This window comes from Elephas maximus, chromosome 20 (genome assembly GCF_024166365.1).
Source record: "Elephas maximus indicus isolate mEleMax1 chromosome 20, mEleMax1 primary haplotype, whole genome shotgun sequence".
Taxonomy (NCBI): domain Eukaryota; kingdom Metazoa; phylum Chordata; class Mammalia; order Proboscidea; family Elephantidae; genus Elephas; species Elephas maximus.
Window position 1 is genome coordinate 41,161,538 of NC_064838.1, and position 22,954 is coordinate 41,184,491.

At 40.8% G+C, this 22,954-nt stretch overlaps 1 protein-coding gene across 1 annotated transcript in view; it reads left to right on the plus strand.

The window, feature by feature from the left end:
• ACAD9 (acyl-CoA dehydrogenase family member 9) overlaps positions 1-22,954 on the plus strand; it is a 67,548-nt gene that overhangs the window by 12,461 nt on the left and 32,133 nt on the right. The window contains exon 2 of the mRNA XM_049861751.1: positions 4,532-4,625. Within this exon, the coding sequence (XP_049717708.1) occupies positions 4,532-4,625 (94 nt within the window). The remainder of the gene's footprint in view (positions 1-4,531; positions 4,626-22,954) is intronic.

Here is a 22,954-nt window from a genome sequence, read left to right on the forward strand (position 1 = left end):
TTGAGGGCAGTGTCTGACTTCCTCTTACTTCACAAGGGTAAAGGAGAATCAAGATCAATAGCCCAAGACTGATTCCCATGAGGCAGAGATCAGACATGCCTCCTCTCTATGCTGTCTTTACTAATTCTGACAGCAATCGTCCCTCCCACAGCACTCTCTACTGGGTTCAATAATTCTTTGAAATGCCCACACGGAACTCACAAACCATACTCACAGTTATGAGGCTTGTTAGGGAAGTAACAGTTACAATACAGGCTCAAGAACACTCAGGATACAGTTCTCCCACCAGGACAGCCTCTCCCCAGCTGTGCTTGCAGACATGCGTCTCGTTGGCCCTCAGTTTCTGCCCAAAGGCACTCAGCTTTCTTTCTCCATGGGCCAGGAAGCCCACCATGCCTTCTCTTGCTGCAGGCCTCCCCTTCCTTGGTGGTGGTGGGCTCCTTTCTGCCCTTGAATTGGCTCTCTTTTACGGCAAAACTGACCAGTCCCCTTGGTAGACCACAATTACCCTGTCACACGATCACCTGGGTTGGAGTTACAAGATCATGGCTAGAAAGGCCAAACACAAAGTAAATTAATTGCACCACAGCTGGCTTCTAAAAAATCATTTATTCCTGAGTTTTCTATCCACGTCAGTGACTTCTCAGTTTCCTTTCTTGGTTCCTTCCTCTCTCCTTGACCTCTAAACTTTGGCCATTGTTTCCAAATAGTCCAGTTGGAGTTGGAGCTTCATCTGTAATCCTCCCTTTGATACTCCTATTTGATATCATGGCTTTAAACACCCTCGGTATCCTGATTTCTCTAATTTACTTATTCAGCTCAGATTTGTCCCCTGTACTCCAGATTCTTTATATCTACCTTTCCACTCAAAAGCTCCATTTGCCTAATAGGTATCTCAAAGTAAAAAAATCAAAACCACTTGCCTTCGAGTAACTTCTGACCCACGCTGACCGCATCTGTATCAGAGTAGAACTGTGCTCCATATGGTTTTCAATAGCTGTGATCTTGTGGCAGTTGACTGCCAGGATTTTCTACCGAGGCACCTTTGGGTATATTTGAACTACCAACCTTTTGGTTGGTAGCTGAGCATTTAACCATTCGTGCCACCCAGGAGTGCCTGTCTCAAACTTAACATATCCAGTAATCCCACTTCTTCTGCAGTCTTATCGTGGATAAACCCAAAACCAAACCCATCGCTGCCAGGTCAATTCCGACTCATAGCAACCCTGTAATAGCAGCTCTGTTATTCAATGTGTTCAGGCCAGACACCTAGCATCGTCTTTGACTCCTCTTATTCTTACAGACTACATTTAATCTGATAGTAAATCCTGTTTTCTCTACCTTCAGGTTCTATTCAGCATCTGAGCACTTCTCAGCACCCCCACTGCTGCCACTGTGGTTCAGGCCAAATCACCTTTTACAACATTATTGGGAATTGAGCAGGAAAGTGGCAACAATGCTTAGACTCTCAGAATAAAAAGAGACCTTGAGGACCATATAGACTAGTAGTTATTACACTGCCCTCAGTCGAACCCTAGCTGTTCATGCAAGTGCCCCTGGGGCTACCACAGGGTCTGCTGGGAGGTTGAGTGGGTGGGACTGTTTAATATACAGTCGATTATTGTTATTTGTGGTAGTTATATTCTTTAAAGTCTCCATGAACAGTGAATTAGTACATACCGAACATCTGGGGAAATACAGGGTTAGGTTCTTGCAAGCCTCTGGTCACAACATTTTCATTAACATCAGTATATAACCTAGTTTTGTATATATAACCTTGTGTGTTTGTTTAAAGACACCTTATTTAATATATATTGTTGATGTGTTAACATTGAACCCGAGCCAACAGCACTATAATTCATGCCTCAGCAAAGATTATCTAACACATGTATTTTCTCCTGTGGTTAGAACACTGGACAGACTTCAGTCTTATGCTTGGAGGCCATTTTAAACAGCAAAATCATCAGCAAATAGTGCATAAATGCAAAAAGTGTGGCACTCAGTAGACCGTGAAAAGTACACTTGTTTGCAGTATCCTCAAGAAGGCAAAGAGTCGCCTTGTTCCACCTCAGCTGGGAGCGTGTGCGTCAGGCCAGTCAGAGTTGTCATTGCTCTGCACATGCCAGTCAATGACCATGAGAGTGATGTGAGTGCTGAATTTGGGTTTACACGTACGTTTTGGAAGGTAGGAGAATTTGTAAAGAACAGAATTGGCAGATATTGAGGATTGACCATATTTGGTTTCTGCACTAGATTTATTGGCAGAACAGGTTCTACTGCTTTAAAAATCTTGAAAATTGCTAAAACAAAACAAAATCAACTTGAAAACTGCTAATAAAAGTTGAACGTACCACCTGTGAGGGAGCTCATTCAGTTTTTGAATATTGTCACCAGGGTTATTTCTTACACCCACCCAAGTTCTCTCCCTGTAGCAGTTATCCTTTGGGTGTGGCTGAGGGCTGTTTCTCTTTTGTTATCTGGCATGCTTACTGGTACCAGAATAATCTTCCTATAATGTAGCCCATTGTTCAAGGCCCCAGGGTGAACCAATAAGGCTGTGACAGAAAATGCGGTGGGGATAGGCTGAACCTCTGTATATCAAGCTAAGGAGATTGGGCTTTGTTCTGAGGGCCTGCAGAGTGATGAGAGTCATCAGCATCTTTGCTTTCTAGACTACTGTGAGGGCAAGCCTGGGGTGGCCCGGAGGAAGGGATTCCTTTAAGTCAGCTGTGACTTTTGGGTAGTATCATGGATTGAATTGTGTCCCTCAAAAATATGTATATCAATTTGGCTGGGTCATGATTCCCAATGTTGTGTGATTGTCCACCATTTTGTCATCTGATGTGATTTTCCTGTGTTGTAAATGTGATGTTAACGAGATGGAATAGGCGGCAGTTAACGAGTCAGTACTCAACCTATCAGATTGTGTCTTCGGCCAGCCTCTTTTGCAATATAAAAGAGAGAAGTGAGCAGAGAGACATGGGGACCTCATACCACTAAGAAAGCAGTGCCGGGAGCAGAGTGCATCCTTTGGACCTGAGGTTCCTATGTGGAGAAGCACCTAGACCTGGAGAAGATTGATGATAGGGACCTTCTCCCAGAGCTGACAGAGAGAGAAGGCCTTCCCCTGGAGCTGATGCCCTGAATATAGACTTGTAGCCTACTAGATTTCTAGCCTAGTAGAGAATAAACTTCTATTTGTTAAAGCCATCCCCTCTTGGTATTTCTGTTATAGCAGCACCAGGTGACTAAGACAGATAGGGACCTACCTATAAAAGGGAAAACATATTTGGGAGCATATTACTAGAGTGGAGAGGCTTTGGTCACTGATTAGATAGACAGGGGTTGGAATGGAGGGAAGATTGGGGACTCCTCTGAAGACCTTTCTCAAAACACTTGTTGAGAGGTGTCATGAAGAAAGGCAGGGCTCCTGGAAGCTAGTGGCTCATGACCTGGGACATCCCTTCTCAGCTAGTCATGTCATGCTGACAGCTGAAGGTCAGCTGGAGCACAGAAAGCCAGAGGAGCTGTGGACACAGTGGGATGATTTAAACAAGAAATGTATGGTGATGGTCCAGTGGGGACTCCTGGGTGGTTGGAAACATTGGCCACTCACCAGTTTGAGACAGACTTGAAGCGAAGTCATTTTCTAGACCCTGAGATGGCAACAAGAACAGAGACAGTATCTGATACAAGTAATTACAACTACTTTATGTTCAGGTAACATTATACCTTTTGAACCTCACAACTGCCCCCTGAGATAAATAGGATCATTGGTAAGAGAAAAGAAACTGACACTGAGAAAGACTGTGTGACTTGCCCAAGTCACACATCTAAGAAGTGGCAGAGCCAGGGCTGAGTTCGGGTTGCTCTGACTCCACGTCTGGGCCTCATCTAGTAACCATGCTACCTCACACATTTGGCACAAGACATCAGGGAACAGGCAGGAAGAAGCTGGAGTTTGCAGCCTGGTGGGAGGCCTGCTCGATGTCAGACCTTTTAACCACAAAGCTCCTGTCAGTGGCAGCATCTTTGAACTCACAGAATAATTGATATAGACCTTTACGGTTTAGTAAAATGCTTTCACATCTGTTATCTTCCATGATCCTCACAACAATTTTGAGTAAATATTACCTGCATATTATGGTGAGACAGTGGAAGCTTGGAGTAGTGGAGGAATTTGGCCAAGGCCACACGCAGCAAATGAAGGACCAGAACCTAGGACTTCTAAATGTTGGCCTAGGGTTCTTTGTTTCATGGGACAAGTCTTATAACACGTTACTGAAAAGGAAGACTGAGCAAAACCAGGACTAAACCTGCTTGAGAGGAAGCTGTGCCTATGTGCTGCAGTCTAACACACGGTTCCTGTGTATGAAGCAGTCTGAGGCTTACTTTCTGATTCCTTCAGTGGGTAATGCCCTACCAGCTACATGTGGAATCTGGCAAACCTTCTCCTTCCCTTTTGACTGACAGTACCATGATGGGAGGTTACTAAAAACTTAAAATTTCAATAAATATTTATCATTTTTAGAAAGAAGTTTTCCCATTTCCAGAAGTTGATCAAGAGGAGCTTAATGAAATTAATCAGTTTCTTGGACCAGTAGAAAAATTCTTCACTGAAGAGGGTATGTATGATTTTCTTTATCATTGCAGAGTTCTGTTTTAAGAGAGAGATTTATATTAGAAGTGGTTTACGTAGGGGAAGCTCTCTTGAGTGTCATTAATCACAGAGAACCAGTATCTACTGGTATTTTACTTTCAGGGTCATCTCAATTGCTGTTTAATTGCAGGACATCTAGTTCATTGCTTCTCAGTGCATCTGTGGGGAAGGACCACTTTTAAACATTTTCAGTCTGTTGCAGTCCAACACTTTTGTAAAATACAATAAAAATTACTAGGAAAATGAGATAAAAAAGACATACAAAATACAAGCCCACTAATTATGTATGTGTTTGGTTGTTGTGGTAATGTAAAATTGCTTTAAAGGTTTAGTCTCAATTTCTGTACTTAGCTTGTTATGAATCAGAAATGGTTTTCGGACCAGCACCGGCCTGCATGTGGTTGAGTAGCACTTATCTAGACAAATCCCTTCCCCATGCAGGGTCCTTCTGTTGAGTGGTCAGCCAGTCCTCAAACGGGACACTGCTTCTTCCTGAGGATGCTCACAGAGGGTGCAGTGACATTAGATTGACGTCAGCGGTCCTCAAACTGTTTGGTCTCAGAGCACTCTTATACGGATAATTGAGGATCCAAAGAACGTTTGTTTATGTCGGTCTTGTTTCCCTGTATTTACCCTATTAGAAATTAAAACTGGGAAACTAAAAAAAAATGCTGTACTTATTTATTACCTTATTTAAAATAATGATAAAATATGATAATTCTGTAGTTCACATAAACACTGTTTTCAAAGAAAAAATTTTTCAAAACAAAAAATTTAGAGAAAAGAGTGGCATCGTTTTATGTTTTTGCAACTGTTTTCAATGTTTGGCTTATTAAAAGAAAACTGGAGTCTCATATCTGCTTTGGCATGTAGTATGTTGTGATATCATAGATCATGTAGCCTCTGAGAATTTCCACTGTATGCTCATGACAGAATTGGAATTAAAAAGACAAATGACATCTTACTATGATTATTAAAATAGTTTTGACTTTGTGGACCCTCTGGAAGGGTTTTAAGTTCCCCAGGACACACTTTGAGAACCGCAGCTTCCCATCAGTATGTTGCTCGTTTTAAAAGGTGCTTAGTCGCGTATGGCAACCTTGGTGGTCGTTCATCCATTGATGGGTACTTAGGTTGTTTCCATTTGCATATTGTAGGTGCATGTTTAGCTCTTTGAGAAACTGCTTAACTGTTTTCCAAAGTGGTTGCCATTTTACATACCCACCAGCAATATATAAAAATTCCAGTTGCTCCACATTTTCAGCAACATTTGGTATGGTTAGTCTTTTTAATTTTAGCTCTTCTAGTGAGCGTGTCTCGTAAGAAAGGCCTGGCCATCTACTTCTGAGAAATCAGCCATTGAAAACCCAATGGAGGACAGTGCTACTCTGACACACATGAGGTCACCATGAGTCAGAATCGACTTGATGGCAACTGGTTGGTGGAAATACAGCAGTTTCTTAGTGTTGCTATAACAGAAATACCATTTAAGTGGGTGGCTTTAACACACATTTATTTTCTCAGAGTTTAGGAAGCTAGACGTCTGAATTTAGAGCACCCACTCTAGTGGAAGGCTCTCTCTCTTTTGGCTGTGTGGGAAGGTCTTTGTCCCTTTTCAACTTCTATTCCTGGGTTCCTTGGTGATCTTCATGTGGTGTGGCGTCAGTTCTTCCCGAATTAGTGCTCCCTGCTTCTGTGCTTGATCTCTTTTTATATCTCAAAAGTGGTTGGGTTTTCAGTGGCTGATTTCTCAGAATTACATGGCCAAGCCTTCTTCTGATGATGTGGCCTCATTAACATAACAAAGAAAGCCCTATTCCCAAATAGGGTTAGATATATAAGTATAGGGTTTAGGATTCACAAAACTTATTTTTGGGGAACGCAATTCAATCCATAACAAGTGGTATCTCAGTGTGGTTTTAATTTGCATCTCCCTAATGACTAATGATGTTGAGACTCTTTTCATGTGCTTATTTGCCATTCCCTTTGCTTTTCTGGAGAAGCTTCTTTCAAATATTTTACCCATTTTTTTTTAACATTTGGGTTTTCTTATTACTGAGTTGTGACAACTATATATTCTAGATTTAAGTCTTTTGTCCAGTATGTTTTGCAGATATTTTCTCCCAGTCCATGGCTAGCTTTTTTATTTTCTTAACAGCATCTTTTAAAGAGCAAAAGTTTTGATTTTGAGTAAGTGCAGTTTTTCCTTTCTTTCTTTTCCTTTTATATGTGCTTTTTGTATTGTTTTTGAAATCTTCGCCAAACTTAAGGTCACAACAGTTTTAGGCCTATGAAATTAATTTTTTTTTTAATTTTTATTGTGCTTTAAGTGAAAGTTTACAAATTGAGTCAGTCTCTCATACAAAAACTTATACACACCTTACTGTATATTCCTAGTTGCCCTCCCCCGAATGAGACAACCCACTTCTTCCCTCCACTCTCTCTTTTCTTGTCATTTCCGCCAGCTTCTGACCCCCTCCGCCCTCTCATTTCCCCTCCAGACAGGAGATGCCAACGTAGTCTCAAGTGTCTACTTGATCCAACATCCCTTTCTATCCCATTGTCCCTTCCAATCCCTGTCTGAAGAGTTGGCTTTGGGAATGCTTCCTGTCTTGGGCTAACAGAAGGTCTGGGAGTCATGACCACCGTGGTCCTTCCAGTCTCAGTCAGACCATTAAGGCTGGTCTTTTTACAAGAATTTGGGGTCTGCATCCCACTGCTTTCCTGCTCCCTCAGGGGTTCTCTGTTGTGTTCCTTGTAAGGGCAGTCATCGGTTATAGCCAGGCACCATCTTGTTCTTCTGGTCTCAGGCTGATGTAGTCTCTGGTTCATGTGGTTCTTACATTCTCCTTTGCTCCAGGTGGGTTGAGACCAATTGATGCATCTTAGATGGCCGCTTGCTAGCATTTAAGACCCCAGACTCCACTCTCCAAAGTGGGATGCAGAATGTTTTCTTAATAGTTTTTATTATGCCAGTTGACTTAGATGTACCCTGAAACCATGGTCCCCAAACTCCTGCCCCTGCTGTGCTGGCTTTTGAAGCAGTTTATTCAGGAAACTTCCTTGCTTTTGGTTTAGTCCAGTTGTGCTGACCTCTCCTGTATTGTGTGTTGTCTTTCCCTTCACCTAAAGTAGTTCTTATCTACTATCTAATTAGTGAATACCACTCTCCCTCCTTTCCTCCCTCCCCCCTCTGGTAACCATCAAAGAATATTTTCTTCTCTGTTTAAACTGTTTCTCAAGTTCTTGTAATAGTGGTCTACCTCTGTTTGTCCTTTTGAAACTGAATAATTTCACTCAGCATAATGCCTTCCAGATTCCTCCATGTTATGAAATGTTTCACAGATTCATCACTGTTCTTTATCGATGCGTAGTATTCCATTGTATGAATATACCATAATTTATTTATCCATTCATCAGTTGATGGGCACCTTGGTTGCTTCTGTCTTTTTGCTATTGTAAACAGTGCTGCAGTGAACATGGGTGTGCATATATCTGTTCATGTAAAGGCTCTTATTTCTCTAGGATATATTCCAAGGAGTGGGATTGCTGGATCGTATGGTAGTTCTATTTCTAGCTATTTAAGGAAGCACAAATTGATTTCCAAAGCAGTTGTACCATTTTACATTCCCACCAGCAGTGTATAAGTGTTCCAGTCTCTGCACAGTTTCTCCAACATTTATTATTTTGTGTTTTTTGGATTAATTCCAGCCTTGTTGAAGTGAGATGGAATCTCATTGTAGTTTTGAATTGCATTTTGCTAATGGCTAATGATCGTGAGCATTTCATCATGGATCTGTTAGCTACTTGAATGTCTTCTTTAGTGAATTGTCTGTTCATATCTTTTGCCCTTTTTTAAATTGGGCTATTTGTCTTTTTGTAGTTAAGTTTTTGCAGCATCATGTAGATTTTAGAGATCAGGTGCTGATCGGAAATGTCATAGCTAAAAATTTTTCCCAGCCTGTAGGTAGTCTTTTTACTCTTTTGGTGAAGTCTTTGGATGAGCATAGGTGTTTGTTTTTTAGGAGTTCCCGGTTATCTAGTTTTTCTTCTTCATTGTTAGTAATGTTTTGTATAGTGTTTATGTCGTGTATTAGGGCTCCTAACGTCCTTATTTTTTCTTCCATGATCTTTATCATTTTAGACTTTATATTTAAGTCTTTGATCCATTTTGAGTTCGTTTTTGTGCGTGGTGTGAGGTATGGGTCTTGTTTCATTTTTTGCAGATGGATATCCAGTTATACCAGTACCATTTGTTAAAAAGACTCTTTTCCCCATTTAACTTTGTCAAATATCAGCTGCTCAAATGTGGATGGATTTATGTCTGGATTCTGAGTTCTGTTCCATTGGTCTATGTATCTGTTGTTGTTGTACCAGCACCAGGCTGTTTTGACTACTGTGGCAGTATAATAGGCTCTAAAATCAGGTAGAGTGAGGCCTCCCACTTTGTTCTTCTTTTTCAGTAATGCATTACTTATCCGGGGCCTCTTTCCCTTCCATTTGAAGTTGGTGATTTGTTTTTACATCTTATTAAAGAATGCCGTTGGAATTTGGATAGGAATTGCATTAAATCTATAGATTGCTTTTAGTAGAATAGACATTCTTACAATGTTAAGTCTTCCTATCCATGAGCAAGGTATGTTTTTCCACTTGTGTAGGTCTCTTTTGGTTTCTTGCAGAAGTGTTTTGTAGTTTTCTTTGTATAAGTCTTTTCTGTCTCTGGTAAGATTTATTCCTAAATATTTTATCTTCTTCGGGGCTACTGTAAATGGTATTCATTTGATGATTTCCTCTTCGATGTTCTTTTTTGTTGGTGTAGAAGAATCCAACTGATTTTTGTATGTTTATCTTATATCCTGATACTCTGCTGAACTATTAGTTTCAGTAGTTTTCTTGAGGATTCCTTAGGGTTTTCTGTGTATAAGATCCTGTCATCTGCAAATAGAGATACTTTTACTTCTTTCTTGCCAATCTGGATGCCCTTTATTTCTTTATCTAGCCTAATTGCTGTGGCTAGGACCTCCAGCACAATGTTGAATAAGAGTGGTGATAAAGGGCATCCTTGTCTGGTTCCGATCTCAAGGGGAATGCTTTCAGACTCCATTTAGGATGATGTTGGCTGTTGGCTTTGTATAGATGCCCTTTATTATGTTGAGGGATTTTCCTTCTATTCCTGTTCTGCTGAGAGTTTTTATCATGAATGGGTGTTGAACTTTGTCAAATGCCTTTTCTGCATCAATTGATAAAGTCATGTGATTCTTGTTTTATTTATATGATGGATTGTTTTTCTAATGTTGAACCATCCCTGCATACCTGGTATAAATCCCACTTGGTCATGGTGATTTATTGTTTAGATATGTTGTTGAATTCTATTGGTTAGAATTTGGTTGAGGGTTTTTGCATCTAAGTTCATGAGGGATATAGGTCTGTAATTTTCTTCTTTTGTGGTGTCTTTACCTGGTTTTGGTATCAGGGATATGCTGGCTCCATAGAATGAGTTTGGGAGTGTTCTGTCCTTTTCTATGCTCTGAAATACCTTTAGTAGTAGTGGTGTTAACTCTTTTCTGAAAGTTTGGTAGAACTCTGCAGTGAAGCTGTCTGGGCCAGGGCTTTTTTTTGTTAGGAGTTTTTTGATTACCTTTTCAATCTCTTCTTTTGCTATGGGTCTATTTAGTGGTTCTACCTCTGTTTGTGTAAGTTTGGGTAGGTAGTACGTTTCTAGGAATTCATCCGTTTCTCCTAGGTTTTCACATTTGTTAGAGTACAATTTTTTAAAGTAATCTGATATGATTCTTTTAATTTCAGTTGGGTCTGTTGTAGTATCGTCCATCTCATTTCTTATTTGAGTTATTTGCTTTCTGTCCTGTTTTTCTTTTGTCAGTGTGGCCAATGGTTTATCAATTTTGTTAATTTTTTCAAAGAAGAGCTTTTGGTCTTGTTAATTCTTTCAATTGTTTTTCTGTTTTCTGTTTCATTTAGTTCTGCTCTAATTTTTATAATTTGCTTTCTTCTGGTCCCTGAGGGTTTCTTTTGTTGTCCTCTTTCTATTTGTTCAAGTTGTAGGGATAACTCTTTGATTTTGGACCTTTCTTCTTTTTGTATGTGTGCATTTATTGATATAAATTGACCTCTGAGCGCTGCTTTCGCTGTGTCCCAAAGGTTCTGATAGGAAGCGTTTTCATGGTCATTGGATTGTATGAATTTCTTCACTCCATCCTTAATGTCTTTTATGACCCAGTAGTTTTTGAGCAGGGTATTGTTCGGTTTCCAAGTGTTTGATTTCTTTTCCCTGCTTATTCTGTTATTGATTTCTACTTTTATGGCCTTATGGTTAGAGAAGATGCTTTGTAATATTTCGATGTTTTAGATTCTGCTAAGGCTTGCTTATGACCTAATATGTGGTCTATTCTAAGAATGTTACATGTGCGTTGGAAAAGAAAGTATACTTGGGTGCTGTTGGGTGGAGTGTTCTGTATATGTCTGTGAGGTCACGTTGGTTGATTTTGGCATTTAGATCTTCTGATTCTTTATTGAGCTTCTTTCTTGATGTCCTGTCCTTCACCGAAAGTGGTATGTTGAAGTCTCCTACTATTATTGTGGAGCTGTCTATCTCACTTTTCAATGCTGGTAGAGTTTGTTTTATGTATCTTGCAGCCCTGTCATTGGGTGCATAAACATTTAACATGGTTATATCCTCCTGGTATATTGTCCCTTTAATCATTATATAGTGTCCATCCTTATCCTTTATGATGGATTTAACTTTAATGTCTATTTTGTGATAAATTAATATTGTCGCTCCTGTTCTTTTTTGATTGTTGTTTGCTTGACATTTTTTTTTTCCATCCTTGGAGTTTTAGTTTGTTTGTGTCTCTAAGTCTAAGGTATGTCTCTTGTAGGCAGCATATAGATGGATCATGTTTTGTAATACATTCTGCCACTCTGTCTCTTTATTGGTGCATTTAGTCCATTTACATTCACCATAATTATGGATAGTATGAATTTAGTGCTCTTGTTTTGATGTGTTTTTTTGTGTGTTGTTGACAGTTTCTTTTTCCCACTTAATTTTTTGTGCTGAGTAGTTTATATATTGTCTTTTCCTCATATTAGTTGTTGTTGATTTTTTTTCTGCTGAGTCTCTATTTTTTTCTTGTATTTTATTTTGGTGTGTAGGATAGTTCATCTCCTTTGTGGTTACCTTAATATTTACCCCTATTTTTCTAAATCCAAAGCTAACTTTTATTCCTTTAGATCACCTTGTCTTCTTCTCTATGTGAATTTCTTAGTCCCTCTTTATTGTTTTAATGTTGTCTTATATAATAACATTGCTGTTTCCCTGTTTTGAGCTTTTTTTTTGTCTTGATTTATTTTTGTGATTTCCCTGTCTGGGTTGACATCTGATTGCTCTGTCCTGTGTTCTAGTCTTGGGTTGATACCTGATGATATTGATTTTTTAACCAAAGACCTCCCTTTAGTATTTCTTGTAGTTTTGGTTTGGTTTTTTACAGATTCCATAAACTTCTGTTTATCTGGAAATGTCCTAATTTCACCTTCACATTTGAGAGACAGTTTTGCTGGATATATGATTCTTGGTTGGCAGTTTTTTTCCATTGGTGCTTTATATAAGTCATCCCATTGCCTTCTTGCTGCATGGTTTCTGCCGAGTAGTCTGAGCTTATTCTTGTTGACTCTCCTTTGTAGGTGACTTTTCGTTTATCCCTCACTGCTCTTAAAATTCTCTCTTTATCTTTGGTTTTGGCAAGTTTGATTATAATATGTCTTCATTTTAAAATCTACCTTATGTGGAGTTCAGTGAGCATCTTGGATAGATATCATCTCATCTTTCATGATATCAGGGAAGTTTTCTGCCAACAAATCTTCAACAGTTCTCCCTGTATTTTCTGTTATTCCCTCCCTGTTCTGGTATTCCAGTCACTCATAGGTTATTTCTCTTGATAGAGTCCCACATGATTCTTAAGCCTTCTTCATTTTTTTGAATTCTTTTGTCTGATTTTTCTTCAAATATTTTGGTGCCAAATGCTTTATCTTCAGGTTCACAAATTCTGCCTCCCATTTGCTCAGTTCTGCTCCTCTGACTTTCTATTGAGTTGTCTAATTCTGTAATTTTATTGTTAATCTTCTGAATTTCTGATCGCTGTCTGTCTATGGATTTTTCCAACTTATGTAATTTTTCATTATGTTCCTGAATAACTTTTTTAATTCTTAACTGCTTTATCTGTGTGTTCCTTGGCTTGTTCTGCATATTGCCTGATTTCCTTCCTGATGTCTTGAAGGGTTCTGTGTATTAATCTTTTGTACTCTGCCTCCGGTAATTCCAGGAATGCACTTTCATCTAGAAGATCCCTTGATTCTTTGATTTGAGAGCTTGTTGAGGCGATCATGGTCTGCTTCTTTATATGACTTGATATTGACTGTTGTCTCCGAGCCATCTGTAAGTTATTGTATTAGTTTATTTTATGTTTGTCTGCTGTGTCATAGCTTCTTGCTTTGTTTTGTTTTGATAAGCCCAAATGAGTTGCTTGAGTGAGCTGGCTTGGTTATTTTCACCTTTGGAGCTCTGATGTCCTGTCCCCAGATGGCTAGAGCTGTTACCAGGTATATCAGTCTAGGAGTCCATTCAGTTTTCTTGTATGAATTCAGCTCAGGTGTCCAGGTAGCTGATCATCAAGTGTGTGGTACAGGCTCTGTTCTACAGTCTTAGAGGGGGAGGGGTGATTGGTGTAGGTACTGGTATCTGGTTGTAGCAGGGGTCACCCTCTGAAAAAGGCAGGGGGCTGAAAATCATCCCCCAAGTGTCTCTGAGGAAGGTGTGTCCCTCTTCCCTAGAGCGTACAGTTGGGTGGGTTCTGCAGATGGACCATGGGCACTCAGTGTTTTTGGTTGTAATGACTGGGAGGTACCAGTTATCCTTGGACCCCAGTTGCGGTTGGCTGGGTGACCTGAGTGGAGCCACCAGCCCTTAGGCCCCTGATGTGGGTAGGTGAGGACCCTGTTTAATAGGCAAAGTGGTGTCAAACATCAAACACCCACCTCTCCACCACACAGCTAAAACAGTTGCAGTCTGCCAACAAGGGCCTATTCTCCTGAAATAGGCCCACACAGGTCCATGCAGGGGGTGGGGAAAGGTATTCAAAGTCCACGGACCATTTATGCCTGGACAGGAGCCGCTTCTGTCCTGAGCTCCCCAGGTTAGTGGAGCTGGAAAATTATCTTTTCCCCCAGTTGTGAATTTATCCCTTCTCCAGGGCCCGGAGGATGGCTCTAGGCACTCAGCAGGGCCTATCTCAGGCCTAGGGAAACGAACAGCGGCTGAAGCCGTTTTGGGGTGGGGAGGATAGCTCTAGGCACTCAACAGGGCCTATCTCAGGCCTAGGGAAACGAACAGCCACTGAAGCCGTCTTGGGGTGGGGGGCATGGTAAAATATACACAAGTACATAGCTTTTGCCGAGAGTGCCGTTCTTCTCTGGTTGCAGAGGTGTGAGTAGGCTGTGTGGCTGGCCACTTCTCCATGCAGAAACTGCAGCCGAATGCTAGTATCTGCCCACCGCAGCTGCTCCTGGAAATGTTGCCTGAGGGCTCCCAGCGATTCAGGTCCAGTAACTCCTCTCCTTTTCTGAACCGTCTCTTCCACCCCCTGCCGCTCAGTCCGTTTTCTAACTTTGCCTTTGATGTTCAGGGCTCCTAGCTTGTCATAAATATACTTGTTTCACTTGTTTTTTTTTTTCGGGTCTTTGTTGTAAGAGGGCCCGCTGGAAGCATCTGTCTATTCCCCCGTCTTGGCCCCGCCTCCCTAATTAATTTTTTTTTATTTTATTTATTTTGTTGTGATTGTTGAGAATATACACAGCAAAATGTACACCTGTTCAACAGTTTCTACATGTATAATTCAATGACATTGGTTACATTCTTTGAGTTGTGCAACCATTCTCACCCATCTTTTGTGACTTCTTTCACATTAGCCTAAAATCACTGCCCCCAAATTTCCTATCTAATCTTTTGGGTTGCTGTTGTCATTTTGATCCCACATAGATAGATCTCGAAAGTGCATAATGTGCAAGGCAGACGTTCTTTACCAGCTAAGCTAAACTGTTGCTTGGTTTTAAGAGGATTTCAGGATATTTTTGGTTTAAAGTGTAAAGATAGTCTCAGCACAGTAGTTTCAGGAGTTCCAGCCTCCATGGTTCCAGAAAGTCTGGCTCCCATGAGAATTCGAAATACCGTTCTGCATTTTCTCCTTTTGATCAGGATTCTTCTACAGAATCTTTGATTAAAAATTTTCAATAATGGTAGCCAGGCACCATCCAGTTTTTCTGGTCTCATAGCAAAGGAGGTGGTTTTTCATGGAAGCTATTAACCGCACATTCCATATCCTCCTCCTGTTCCTGACTCTCCTTCCTCTGTTGCTCCTGGCGAATAGAAACCAATTATTGTGTCATGGATGACCACTTGCAAGCTTTTAAGACCCTAGGCAGCACACAACGAACTAGCAGGTAGAACAAAAGCACTAAACACATTATTAGGCCAATTAACTGGGATATCGCATGAAACCATGACCCTAAACCTTGAAACCAAGGAACCAAATCAGCCGCTACTGTTTTTTTTTCCTTGTTGTAAGTCTGTCACACAGCTTATTGGCAGCAACTGCAGTAATCAGCTGTGCAGCCCACCCTTACTCAGTGCTGTTTGTCTGTCACCATTAACCTGCCCTCCCCCATCCCTGGTAACCGGGAATGACCTTTGGTCTCTATACATTTGCCTCTTCTTGTCTTTTATGCAATCATTGTCCTTTTGTGATTGACTTATTCGACTTCGCATAATGTCTTCAAGCTCCCTCCGTACTGTAGCATGTATCAAGACTTCATTTCTCCTACTAGCTAGGTAATAGTCCGTTATATGTATGTATCACGTTTTGTTTATCCATTCATCTGTCAATGGGCACTTAGATTGTTTCCATCTTTTGGCGATTGTGAATAGTGCGGCAGTGGACATTGGTGTACGGGTCTTCTGTTTGAGTCTCTGCTTTCAGATCTTTTGGTTTTATGTATACCTAGAAGTGGAATTGCTGGTTATATGGTAGTTATACAAAATTAAATTTTATATATGGTATGAGGTAAAGTTTGAAGATTTTCTTTGTATATGGCTGTTCAATTGTTTGAGCAACATTTGTTGAAAAGATTGTCCTTTTCCTGTTGAATTGACTTGGTGCCTTTGTAAAACATCAATTGACCTTTTATGTGTGGGGTTTATTTCTGAACTCTCTATTCTGTTCCATTGATCCATTTGTCTGCCTTTATGCAAATACTACGTTGTCTTGTTTACTGAGCTTTTGTAATAAGGCTTGAAATCAGGTAGTGTTAGTCTTCCAACTTTGTTCTTTTCCAAAGTTGTTTTGACTCTTCAGGTCCTTTGCATTTCCCTATAAATTTTAGAATTAGCATTTCAGTTCCTACAAAAAGAAAAAAAAAAAGATTCTACTGGGTTTATGATTAGGATTACAGTTAATTTATAGATCAGTTTGGGGGAGAATTGAGATGATAACAATGTTGACTCTTCTGATCCATGGTGATGTTGTATCTCTCCATTTGTTTAGGTCCTCTTTAATTTCTCTCAGCAGTGTTTGTATGTAGCTTTCAGCATACAGACCTTGAACAATTTTTGTCAAAAGTTTTTTGATGGTTTGTATTTAAAATCTTTTGGTGTCGTAAATAGTATTTTATTTCTCAAATTTAAGTTTCTGATTGTTGCTAGTATATAGAAGTAATTTTTAAAAAATTATTTTTACGATGATGTGAAATTCTACTTTTTTCTGAATATACTTTTTTCTACTTCTGAATTTTTCTTTACAATCTACATTTTGTTTCATTAATAAAATAAATTTGCACTTTTTAAAGAAGATTTAGAAAATACAGACAACGTTAAAAAAAAAAAAAAGGCACTCATCGTATCACAGTTTTTTTGTTGAAGATCAGTTTTAGTTGAACTTCCAGAAAGTGTAGGTTTTTCCCTGTGGATTTCTTGGCCCAACTACAGGGTTGTTCTCATTAGAGGAGATAACATTCAGTAATGACATCAAGTTGATTCTGACTCAGAGCGATGCTATAAGACAGAGTAGAACTGCCCCATAGTGTTTCCAAGGCAGTAATCTTTACAGAAACCGACTGCCACATCTTTCTTCTGCGGAGTGGCTGGTGTGTCCAAACTGCTGACCTTTCAGTTAGCAGACAAGTACTTCAAACCTTGTAAAATATCTCAGCCAGGAAATTGATATTGATACAATACACTTGACCTACTTCAGATTTCACCAGTTGTACGTGTAATGACTCATGAGTGTGTGAGTGTGTGCTGTGTACTTATGTAGTTTTATCATATGTGTAGATTTATATGACTACCACCATAGTCAGGATACAGAACAGTCACATCAGAGGGATTCCTCATGCCACCCTTTTATAGCCACAGCCACCTCTCATCTTCTATCTCAGTCCGTAACCCATAGCAAATACTAATCTGTTCTCCATCTCTATAATTTTGTCATTTCAAGAATGTTATCTTAATGGAATCATACAGTATATAACCTTTTGGAATTGGCTTTTTTCACTTAGCATAATTAATTTGCCATACAAGTTGTTGCATGTATCAATAGTTTTCCTTTTTATTTCTTTTTTTTATTTAGCTGTACTTTAGATGAAGAAAAAAACAATTTTTTTTTAGATGAAGGCTTACAGAGCAAATTAGTTTCTCATTAAACAATTAATGCACATATTGTTTTATGACATTTGTTGCCTGTGACATGTCAACACTCTCCCCTTTTCAACCTTGGGTTCCTCATTACCAGCTTTCCTGTCCCCTCCTGCCTTCTCGTCCTTGCCTCTTGGTATGCCCATTTAGTTGTTTTGCTTTATGGGCCTAATCTTTGGCTGAAGGGTGAACCTCAGGAGTGACTTTAGTACTGAGTTAAAAGGGTGTCCAGGGGCCATATTCTTGGGGTTACTCCAGACTCTGTCAGACCAGTAAGTCTCGTCTTTTTTTTTTGTGAGTTAAAAGTTTTTCTACATTGTTCTTCTGCTCTTTCAGGGATCCTTTATTGTGATCCCTGTCAGAGCAGTTGTTGGTGGTGGCCAGGTACCATCTAGTTGTGCTGGACTCAGTCTGGTGGAGGCTGTGGTAGTCCTGGTCTGCTAGTCCTTTGGACTAATCTCTCTTCTGTGTCTTTGGTTTTCTTCACTTTCTGTTGCTGCAGATGGGGTGGGACCAGTGGATATCTTAGATGGCCACTGACAAGCTTTTAAGACCCCACATGCTACTCACCGAAGTAGGATGTAGAACATTTTCTTTATAAACTACGTTATGCCAATTGAGCTAGATGTCCTGTGAGATGTTCCTTCTTATTCCTGAATAATACTCCATGGTGTGAATGTACTGCAGTTTTTGTAACCATTCACGTATTGAAGGATATTTGCATTGTTTCCAGTTTGGGGCCTCTTACAGGTAAAACTGCTATGTATGTTTATGTACAAGTTTTTGTGTGAATGTAAGTCTGCATTTCTCTGGAATAAATACCCGGGAGTGCAATTGCTAGAGTTCCTGGATGGCACAAATAGTTAAATGCTCTACTACTAGCGGAAAGGTTGGCTGTTTGAACCCACTCAGAGGTACCTTGGAAGACAGGCCTGGTGAACGGCTTCCGAAAGCACACATCGTTGAAAACCCTATAGACCAGTTCTACTGTGCACACATAGAGTCGCTATGAATCAGAATTGACTGGATGGCAACCAACAACAACAATGGTAGTTACATGTTTAGTTTTTTAAGAAACTGCCAAACTGTTTTCCAAGTGGCTATACCACTTTACATTTCCACCAACAGTGTATGAGTGATCCAAATTCTCCACCCTTTCTACCAGCATTTGGTGTTGTCCTTATTTTTTATTTTAGCAATTCTGAGATGTGGAATGATATTGTGGTTTTAATTTGCATTTCCTTAATGGTTACTAAATGAATAATTTCCATTATGAGGATCAGCACAAAGCTGGTTCCTATGAGGCAGAAGTTAAAGGTGTCCCAAATGTCCAGCTTTTCCAAGCTGCTGCACCACTCTATCATCTCTAACGTCAACTAATCCCTCTCCCCTCAGCACACTCCGTCCCGTCTTTGGGTTCCCTGATTCAAGGCAATGTCTCCAGAACTCATGAACTGTATAAAGGAAATGGCTCACATGGCTGTGGAGGCTGGCAAGTCCCAAATTCGTAGGTCAGGCATAGGCTTCTCCCTGGTCCTCAGTCCCTGCCCATAGGCACTCAGCTCTCTCACCCCATGGGTCAGGAAGCCCACTATGCTGTCTCCTGCTAGTCTCTCCTGCTGCCTTGGTGGGGGTGGGTTCTTCTTTCTATTCTGGAATTGGCTGTTTTTTAAGGCAAAACTGACCAATCCCCTTGGTGGGCCACAATTTATCTTATTTGCACAGCCCCACCCCAGTCACCTGGGTGGCAGTTACAAGACCATGGTGAGAAAGGGCATACTAAATAATTCATCACACCGCAGAACACCCTCTGGCTTTTTTATGCATGGTTTTTTCATATTTGGTGGATAACTTCCCCCCACAATCATTTTACCAGTCCAAAACAGTCATTAACGATAAGTCCTTCAATAAGGCAGAGTCCAAAGGATAGTTTACCCCGGTGCCAACCATTCAGGTCTGCTGTTTCCATTTGATCTGGTCAGGTTCTTCAGAAGTCATATCATCTTCACCCTCTCTGGCCTCTGACAAAATTCGACTGAGATTATTATTCCCTTGCTCTGAGTCTCTCTTGAGTTGTCAGCATAATGTTAGGTTTCCTCTGCGTCATAACCCATTTATTCATTCCTTTACCTTCAGCTGTTATTTCTCCTTCCTTCCATTTCTCATTTATTTTTATCGAAACCTTTCTGCCTTGGGAAGCTACATTAGGTTCAGCTGCTGTGCTAGTCCAGCTTGCTGGTAGAAAGACCAGTCTAGCAGGTGTTTCCTCCTCAGTCCACTTCCATTGTTGGGTAGGGTTACATAGATACAACACTAGTGGGCTATCTCACCTACTAGGCAATATGGCAGTATTCATTGTCAATCCCAGTTTTGCCAGATGGGGGAAGGTATAATCTATCCCGTCAGGCCCTTGGGAATTCTTGCATACATGTCCAGGGGTATAGTTATAGTCTCTTCCTTAAGGATCACACTGCTTCCAGCACTCGCAGCTGCATCGCTGGTTCTGAAACCACAGCACCCAGCAGGAAAAAAGCAATTTTAGGTGTTGTGGAGAAGAACTGTACAGTGGCACCAGCATCCGTTCCCACCCCTTCTTCTCCAGACCCCCCAGAGATGCATTGTAATGTGTCCAGTGGTGATCCTTCCTTTGTCCCCCTCATGTTGAGAGTGTGAACACACACTCATAAAGGCATGTGAACCAGCCCTTCATACTTTATCTTCCCCTGTTTTAGATAACAGATGTTTCAATTGCCCATTACAGTTCTCCATCAAACCATTACTCTGAGGGTGTCCATTTAATATGATGTTTCTTGGCCCATTTCTGTACCCCATGGCCTGTAAAGTTGTTCCCTCATTTAATGAAATATAACTCGGTGGCCCAAATTGGCACAGTATCTTTTTTTTCCAATCCCTTAATGGTATTTTTGGCATTTGCATCTGTCACGGGATATCCAAAGCCCGGTCCAGAGTAGGAGTCTATTCTGTGAGGACCCATTTGTAGCTACCTGGTGCCACCAGTGTCATTGGTCTGATATAATCAACTTGCCAGCTATGTGCAGTGCCTTCCCTCGGGGGAATCTGCCCCAAAGCCATCTGCAACCTCTCTCTTTCTTGCTGACAGACAAAGCAGTCCTTACTGGCATTTTGTGCCTCAGAGGGTGCAAGGGAGATGTGTCTAGATTCAGGCCATCTGTGCACTTGCTGATTCCAGTTGCCTTCTGGTCCAGGAAGAGAGTTTTTCTGATGGGTATCGACATGTCCTACTCTGATGCTCCCTCTGAGTTCCGAGAGTGCTTTCCATAGGTTCATGCCCTACATGGGTGTCCTCTTAATAGTCTAATTTTCCATCACTCATTTGCCTGACCATATAGCCAGGCCATTGGCCACTGCCCGTGAACCGGTAAAAATCCAAACATAAGGGCGTTTCACCATTGCGCAATTCTTCTATCACGGCTAGGAAGACAGCATGCAGTTCAGCCCATTGAGTAGACCTGTTCTTACCTTCTTTCAGAGTCTTTCCATCTGCTGGTCTTAATGCAACAGCTTTCCATGTCACATGTTGTCCGTGTACCCTGAAACTGCCATCTGTGAACCAAGGAGCCTTCTCCTGGTCAGCGGAAAATTATCCGCATGGCAGTGGGCCCTGGCAGCTTCTCAGGTGGTTCCAGAGTAGGACCTATGGGAAAAGGGGCTACCTGATCATAGGTACTGTGGGTGCCTCCCTGCATTCCTCCAGTAGCTTGTTCTTTATGTGAACCATTCCCATTTTATTATGGAACTGTTTTGAGCACTGCCTTCCTCATCAGAGTGTTCCTCTGACATCACCCAAGACATTATAGGTATTTCAGGTCTCGTGATGATTTTATGTCCTTCTGTCTTTGAGACAGTCTCGGTCAGTACCCAATAGTAGGCCAGTAACTGCCTTTCAAATGGCATGTATCATGCTGCAGCATCTGGAAACTTCCTAGTCCAGAATCCCAGTGGCCGCCATAAGGCACAATGCTCAGGTTTTTGCCGTAAGCTCCAGTCTACATAGGCGCATGTGACAAACACCTCCAAAATCATGTATGAATGTGGATCATAAGGGCCTAATGGCAGGAAAAGTAAAATTGCTTTTTGTAATTGAGGCATAGCCTGCTGTTGCCCTGGCCTCCATTCAGATGCATTTTTCTTCTGAATGGTTTTATGGATGGGGGCCAGCAATAGTCTAAGATGTGGAATATGCATTCACCAAAGTCCAGATAAACCAACCAAACATTGGAGCTCCTGCTTAGTCTTGGGTAGGTAGTGACAACAACTTACTCTTAGTTGCATGCAGAATGTCACAGGTGGCTCCTGCCCAGGTTATTCCCAAGAATTTCAGCGTTTGGGCAGGGCCCTGGATTTTTGCAGGATTTATTAACCAGCTTCTGTTGATCATGTGGGCCACTACTGTATTCAGATCAGCTCTCGCCTCTTTGATGTTAACAGAATATCGTCAATGTAATGAATCATTACACTTGACATTTGCACAAAGTCTTAAGTCTCTTCTAACCAAACTATGACAGTAAGCTGGTGAATTCAGGTATCTCTGTGGCAATGTAGTGAAAGTAAGTTGAGATCCTTCCCACATGAATGAAAACTGCAGCTGGCTCTGTTCTGAGATTGATATGGAGAAAAAGGCATTTGCAAGATCAGTCACTGAGTACCATTCTCATTTAGCCTGCTGTATTTTCTGCGCTGTTGATACCATGTCTGAAACAGCTGAAGCCGCAATTGACACTACTTTATGTAGGCCTTAATAGTCTACTGTCAGCCTCCATGAGCCATTCTTATTACTTCCCTTCCAGTTGTTTCATTTCCATTAGTCTAGGTTCCCTCCCTGCCTACTTACATTCTTATCTTTGTTTTAAAGTGATTGTTGACTGTTTGGTCTCATATAGGTGATTTTTTTTAAAGGAGCACAGGACTTACAGGTAACATTCACTATTTTCTAAGGCAGTCCGTTATTTAGCTACAAGGTAATCTCAGGGGTTTTGGTTCAAGGTTTGAAGAGTATCTCAGGGCAGTAGTCTTCAGAGAGTCCTCCAGTCTCAACCAGTCCAGTAAGTCTGGTTTTGTTCATTTGTTTTTTTTTTAAGGAATTTGAGGTTCTCTTCCATATTTTTCTCCTGTTCTTTCAAGGTCCAACTGTTGTGACCCTGATCAGAATGGCCAGTAGTAATAGCCAGGCACCGTCTAGTTCTTCTGGTCTCAGCGTAGATGAGCCCATAGTTCATGTAGACTGTTTGCCCTGTAGACTAGTTTCTTCTTTGAATCTTTGATTTCCTTCTTTGTCTTTTGCTCTGGACGAGTAGAGACCAATGCTGTGTCTTAGATGGCCATTCTCAAGCTTTTAAGACCCCAGACACTATTCACCAAACTAGGATGTAGAACATATCTTTATGAATTACATTATACCAATTGACTGAGAAGTCTCAAAAGACTGTGGCCTTAATCCTTCAAACCTCGAAAACCAATTCTGTGAGGTATTTGGTTATGTCTAGGAAGTATCCATAACT